Genomic DNA, 7,476 nt, shown 5'->3' on the forward strand with positions numbered 1-7,476 from the left:
GCACTAAAAGAGTTTTTAATGTGCACAATCATCCTTCCTAAATTGACTATTTAAAAAGCAACTACCAGTATGTAAATTTTATTTTCTTTGGATTATTTATAAGCTTATACATAAATCATATCTTGATAAGTTTGCTTTACTAAAATTTTGTTACTGCATTGCAGAATAAACACAGTGGAGCTTTCTTCAAACTAATGATGTATGATGGTGATTACTAATAAAGGTGATTTTTTTAAAAATTATTATTATATAGCTGGAACACAGTAAAAACAAAAAAGTACTGAATCTTAGTTGGTTAGAAGCCAGCAATTTTATAATTTGTCTTACTGGTGGAAATATGTATTACCTTGCTCTTTCCATTCTCTTAAGAGGTGGTCTTCCAGAAGCTGAAATGCTCTTTGATCGGCTGTAACTTGGTTTGTAACCTAAACCCCACTTATCCTTGAGGGAAGCAGCCTAATAAAATGATAGAGGAAAAAAAAAGTGACTCAAGGCAATTATATAGTAATGTGGCATTTCACTTCAGCTAAAACAAAAACTATGTTAGTTCTTTCACCTCCAGGTGACTTTAAATGACATCTGGCATGAATGAATCAAGTACCACAACAATCAGCTATCCTGATGTCATGATATCCCTTAGGAGGATGAGACAATGGAAGAAGAGCTATTGACTAACTCAACAGCAAAGGAAAAGATTGGGGAAGGAAAGCAGAGGACAGAAGCAAAGTGAGAATAAAGAAAATAATTAATTAGAGGAAAAGAAGGGAAAAAGAAAATGAGCAAAGATCCCAGGGAAAAGCTAGGTATGTGTTGAAAAGAGACCACTTTATTATTTCCAGGACCATCCAAACTGCACCCCTGCTGCAGATCTCTACTTCACTGTAACAGATGAAAGAGACTGGGATACTCAAATGTGCTAAGGTACTGCATACTAAAAGGATTCTGACACAGTTGAATATTCATGAAATCGTAGAGATCAAAGGGGAAATGTTGAGTGAGATAAGTATTAAGACAGTAGATGAAATTTCAATGATATCTTTAATAATCTCAAGTTTTATTTTTAGCAACCTACCAGATAAACTACCTTAGAAACAGCATAGATGTATTATTTTACTTAGTGTATGACTTTCAGTATAATTTTAAATATATAACTATGTACTGTTATTATCAAAGTCTATTACTTTCAGAGAATAGCAATGGATAAATTAAAATGAATTTAATCTTTAAATAATTTAGAGTAGAACTTGAGAAAGGTTCTCTGGCAGTTAAAAGTGATTGAGAGATCACTTACAATCTCCCCCCCATCCCTACCCTTCTTTTGGAGCTATTTTTATTTCCAGTTTCTAGTTCCATGAAAATATGACCATACAGAAAGTAATAATCCTTCCTGAGCAATAAGAGAAGGGCAAAATGCTGCACCAAGGATTTGGAAAAGCAGGTAAATACATAAATGGGAGTTTCAGCTGATAAGAGCAGAATTCACAAGGAGAGAATGTCATAAGGACAGTGCCCTGCCGGGAAATCTAAGGGAATGGAGTGGAGAATCTTTATTGACTTCTCTGTGCCTTGTTTTCTCATTTTTAAAATACAAGAAAAGGTGACTTCATAGAACTATTGTGGAGCTTTATAATGTAAAGTGTTTTAAATAGTGTCTGGTACACAGGTCTGCTATTCAGAAATTAGCATGAACAAAAACATTTTATCATTGTTAGGTTTCAAAAAGCAAGCATTTGAAAATAGTCTTCTAAAACTTTTAAGTATGTACTCACTCGCATACTGGATCTCCGTAACTTTTTACGAACATCTCTTCGGATGTCATTCACAGCCACAGACTCCAGCTGTTGGTAACGCTGAATTTCCTGGTTTATGGTTCCTTCACTTGCACCCAATTTTCTAAAGGAAAATAAAACAAAACAAAATCAAAAAGAAAAAGAAAATCAAAGCAAAACAAAAACCCCCACCAAAATGGAGAGAGGTTATTGTAAAGAAGCAAGAAAGTAAAACTGATTTTCAACTGCTCCCTTCTAGTTCTTCCACTTGTCAGAGAAGCAAAGGACTATGTCTGGATGGGTCAAAACACCTGCAGCTTTAACACTCGTATCTGGAAAATTAAAAAGGCCCACTTGTTGTGGGATATTTGCACACCTGTGAAGATGTATTTGTTGTGATTGGTATAATAAAAAGCTGAATAGTCAATAGCTATGCAAGAGTTACAGGTGGGATTTTCAGGGGGAGAATGAGGAGGAAGAATTGAGACCAGCAAGAGACACCAGTGGGACTCTAAAGAAACTGGATATATGGTACAAATCAGAGGTAACCAAGCCGATAGACAGAATATAGATTATAAAAGTATGCAGTAATTAAATTATAAGAGATAGTTGGGAAAAGTCTGAACTAAAGCCAAGCTTTCATAATTAATAAGTCGTCTCCATGTTGTTATTTGTGAGTTGGTGGCCCAAAGAAAAATCCATCTACACCCACTAACATCTGAGGAAAGGTTCTTATACTCTCTACCCATTGATGTAGCAAAAGGTGATAGCAATCTCATGCAAATCAAACACTAACTCTGCAGAAAAATGTATATACAATTTTGGAAGACTAATACATTCTGCCTCAAGTTGTTTTTATACCTGAGAGTAAAACTCAAAATGATGGAAAATATGAAACATTACATGATAATTTACAGACAAATCCTAAGGTCATACCTTTCATTTTTCAAAACTCCTGTATTTGTGAGAAGTCATGATTGAATAATAACAACAAAATCCCCACAGGTATTAGTATTTGAAGATTATGAAAGAGGAGGCATGGCTACCACCTTTGAGAAAATGTAAGTTTCAAAGCTTAGCAAGAATATTTATTCTTAAAAAAAAAAAGAATATTCTTGCACAAAAGGTACTTAGTAAAATTACAATACAACACATGTAAAAAAAACAAAAAAGGTTACTGATGCTTACTGCCTTACCTCTACTATTGTTCTAAAGAACTGTTAATATCAACAGGCAAGATTAAAAAAAACCTCACTGACTTTGAATTCGTATTTATAAAAGCACAAATCTCAGTTTTTTACTCTGAGATAGTTTTCTCATCATTATATTCAGAAAAAGCTATTTAACCTTACAACTACACTGTGAGACAACATGTCACACCAGAACAGGTACCCATAAATGCTGATTATTAATTCCTCAAAAAAAAAACCACACTCAACTATGCATGTAAATATAAGCAAGTATGGACATGCACATGAGTTGTATATACGTGATATAAAGTCAGCCATTCACTTCACAGAAATAAGGAGTTTTGAAGACATAAAACTAGGACTCCAAGCTTGACTTTATTGCTAATGAGTTCAGAAAATTTACTGTACTTCTTGGAGCACTGATGACATCACTGATAAACTAAAAGGTTTCTTTCATCTTTAGCATCTTATTATTCTATTACTAGGCAATGCTATATTAAGTTAAAAAAACAATGACATACTTAAGATCATCTATGACTTTCGCCTGTTCATTCAGTTCTCTGATGTCCACTAAACGTTTCATAATCTTTCTTCCTCTGGGTTCTCCTGGCTGGCTAGATGATGTTCCTTGTCTTCGATAATCTATAGTTTCCTAAAAAATTGAACGTATATATGTTAATACCACTTTCAGTTCATATAGACAATCTATACTACAAAATTAATGCCTCAGATCAAAGAAAGCATGCAAGAATCGAAGCCATCTATGGCAGGTAAGATGATTGCAGTTCTCCACTGATTCAGATCCCCTCATTTCATAAGAAGCTCACTGAATGCTACCTACGTTTCCCCATGAGTGTGCTCTGCATGCTCTCAAATGGGACTGGCTAGACTGAGGGGAGCCCCACATTTCTGAATCACACAGATACTCTGCAGGAACAGAATAACGCTGATTTTGGGGTGCCAGGCCTAGTAGGTGATTTACAAGTCGTTGCCCAAAGGTGAGTTTGTGGCCATCTCCACTTACTGTACTTCCATCTGAACTCTAAATAATAAACAGTATTATTAATTTAAAATTAATTTCAAAGACAAAACTATTTCATGATACAATAGATAAATGTATTTAAAAATATCTTTACAATCAAAACCAGAATGAAATCTTTCTTTTTGACTACTAAGTAACTTGATAGTACAGAATAAGCAGTATAGCTGGAAAAACACATTTTTAAATGTATATGTCATGGTGTAAGCACTTTTCTTTTTAAAAGACTTATTTGTAAAAATCTTTCCTAGGATATGGTTTACGGACCATAAGACATCCATTTAGCATGTACAACTCTATGGTTTCAGGATATTTAGAACTCTACAGTCACACCACACTCTGAGCATCACCCAGAAAAGCTCCTTTCTTTGTAGCAGGTCTTTCCATCCCAGTTCTCAAACCTTATCACCCACCCAGACTGAGGACCACTGATCTACTTTCAATGTTTAGATTTATCTTACCTGACTTCCAATGTTATATTGGTTAAGGCACATTTCAAATGTCATTATTATGAAATATACAACAGCACTGTAAAATGCAGACCCAGAAACCTCTACCTTCTTCCCTTTCTCCATACACAGTAATCACAACACACAAAATAACACTGAGTTTACCAGGTATCTGTCTCAAGAAAAGCCAGTCTTGAAACTCCTACACTTACAGTATGGATTGTGGGAGACATAGTATCGACTTCGTCTTCATCTGACAGGTCAGCTATGTTCACTGAATTGAGGTCAGCAATGTCATCTATATCTTCCTCTCCTGTCAGTGTTGTAAGGGTGTTTCCCAGAGCATTAAGCCTTTTGCCAATGTTAGGGTCCATGTGGACATCAATCCCACACATTTTCCACAACACATTGAGAGTCCATGTTCCAGCACTACTACTTTCTGTTTAAATAAAGAAGTGGCATTTAAAAAAAAAATCCTAGGAATAAGAGTATAAGCACTTCTAAAATGATGGACTTTTACAGCAAGGACTGTCTGAAACACCATACAGTGAATAGGTTTCCATGTATAGAGTGTGAATCTACCTCTTTTGTATAATAGCATGACTCTTTATCTCAAGGACTACACGTTTTTTTCTTCTGAGCACAACAGATATCCCCGTGCATGAGAAAACCATCATCAATTTATCCATCAGCTACAAGTAACTAAACCCTGACTGCTCTTCAGACTCAAGAGGGACAGGGAGAGGAGTGGGGGGAGGGTGGGAGGAGTGGGAGGCTGGGAGGAGGCGGAATTTTTTTTTTTCTCAATAAAAAAAAAAAGAATAAATAAAAACGGCTTGAACTATTTGGAGCCACTTGAGTGCAATCACTTGGTAATCAGAAGCTTTCCTTGAGCAGACACCCTTCCCCACCTCAGGACCTGAACCCAAGCTGAGGCTGGGCTCCAGCAAAGGTTGGTCTATTTTAAATGAGAGAGTGTAAATGAGGCCATGAGCTCTATCTATTCATGCAATGTCATCAACTAAAGCAAAGCAAACAAACAAAAAAGGATCCGAAATAAAAGAGGCAGTGAGAGAGGAACAAAACCCAGAGCTGAACAGGCCCTGGTAACAAATACTGGTTCCAGTTGTCCCCTCCCTTACCTGACACAGCATTCTTAAATTTAAAATCATCTGCAAATATCCTGGGATAAGATTTTGCTTTTTGTTAAGCTAGTTTGAATAAGTTGCTTTTACTTACAAACAGACAGTTCTGATAAAGAAAACGTGTCCTCTCTCTCAAAGGGAGTGTTTGCTCAGTCTCTAGCTTCCTAGCAGTAATGCTGAAACTGTCATAACATTTTAGTCCTTTGTTGCTGGGAATAACAAGCACCTCTTGAGATAGCTTATTCAGGTTGAACACTAAAGCTACAGTTGGAAGAGTGTCAAGGAACAGTAAAAAAAGAAAGGATCACTACAAATATTACTGGCTTTGATTAGTCTATGCTTGTCAGTATCCCAAGGGCCTTTCAGTAAATGTCTGCCTTTAGCACAGATCACTTTTATTACATGAGAAATTAATAGCTAACACTTTATTATTTTAGCTACAACACTCCACACTCACACTTACTGACCAGCTGTGTTCCTATGCCTTAGTACCTTGAGGCCTTTCTTTGATGGCATCACCATTTGATTTCTTGCTCAAAAATATTTAATAGCCTCCCTATTCATCAACAAATCAACTCCTGAATTTGGCACTTGAGACTTACCATTTTATTTTCACCTAACTCTGTTTTAAAGTGAAGAGTGAACCTACCAGCTGCAGCTTGTCCTGTAGTCCTTGAACAAACTTCATAGGTGCCATCTGGAACTACACCTGCACAAGAACGACCCCAATGCAATTAGCAACAAAAACATGCTTGTATTAAACACTGTACCACATATTGCCTCCCAAACACAATTACCTAAATGTAAACAGGATTTGTAGCTCTGCTATGCTTCATTTCTTTCCCACAAAAGGAGAACCTTTGGACTCAGCCCTGTTCTACAAAGTATAGCATTTTATTTTATGATTTTAGCAACTTACCTATAGCTTTGGCTTTATTTGTAACATATAGTTATTAGACACATATACCTGGACACCTCTAGATGGCTCTCTAACAACCTCTAGGATTCTCTGATTATTTGTGACATCATAAAAACACAACACACACAAACACACACACACGTTGTTGCTGGTTTTTTGATGACATATTCTTGCTATGCAGCTTGTCTTGGACTTGAACTCACAATCCACTCTCAGGCTTCCAAGTACTAGGATTACAGATGAGGCACTAAACCCTGGTAAGCAGATTTTTTTTAATGACAAAATTTTTATACTTATTTATTATGTGCATACATGTGTGCAGGTGCCATGACAAGAGTAAAGAGTAGGAGTGAATTTCTACCCTTGGGTCCCGAGGATTGAATCCATCTTAGAGGCAAGGGCCTTTACTGCCTAAGCCACAGGTGCTGCCCCATATATAAATTTTTTAAGAATGGAAATCACTGAAAAAGAACTAACAATTTAGAACTACCATATGAGATCTAAGATAATCTCTCACTTTTGTCATCTCTTTGTCAAGGAGCATTAAGTTTAATACTTTAAACTTAATCAGTGAAGAATATGCTATCTTTGAAATATCTCTAAACAAAATAAGTTTTGTTTTTTTTCCCCCCGAGACAGGGTTTCTCTGTGGCTTTGGAGCCTGTCCTGGAACTAACTCTTGTAGACCAGGCTGTTCTCGAACTCACAGCGATCCACCTGCCTCTGCTTCCTGAGTGCTGGGATTAAAGGCATGAGCCACCACTGCCCGGCACAAAATAAGTTGTAAAGAAAGAATTAATCCATTTGGACTTGAGTTTTGTGCATGGTGATTGATATGGGTCTATTTTCATTCTTCTACATGTTGACATCCAGTTGTGCCAGCATCATTTGTTAAAGATGCTTTCTTCCATTGTATACTTTTAGCTCCTTTATCGAAAATGATGGGCACAGGAGATCGCTTCCTA

At 36.4% G+C, this 7,476-nt stretch overlaps 1 protein-coding gene across 1 annotated transcript in view; it reads right to left on the reverse strand.

Moving 5' to 3' along the window:
- Kiaa1109 (KIAA1109 ortholog) overlaps positions 1-7,476 on the reverse strand; it is a 207,895-nt gene that overhangs the window by 38,875 nt on the left and 161,544 nt on the right. Inside the window, exons 60-64 of the mRNA XM_005370400.3 lie at positions 6,242-6,301; positions 4,660-4,886; positions 3,481-3,611; positions 1,770-1,893; positions 347-456 (exon numbers count right to left, since the gene is read on the reverse strand). Of these exons, the coding sequence (XP_005370457.1) occupies positions 347-456; positions 1,770-1,893; positions 3,481-3,611; positions 4,660-4,886; positions 6,242-6,301 (652 nt within the window). The remainder of the gene's footprint in view (positions 1-346; positions 457-1,769; positions 1,894-3,480; positions 3,612-4,659; positions 4,887-6,241; positions 6,302-7,476) is intronic.

The sequence above is a fragment of the Microtus ochrogaster genome, unplaced genomic scaffold, assembly GCF_000317375.1.
Source record: "Microtus ochrogaster isolate Prairie Vole_2 unplaced genomic scaffold, MicOch1.0 UNK78, whole genome shotgun sequence".
Lineage (NCBI taxonomy): Eukaryota > Metazoa > Chordata > Mammalia > Rodentia > Cricetidae > Microtus > Microtus ochrogaster.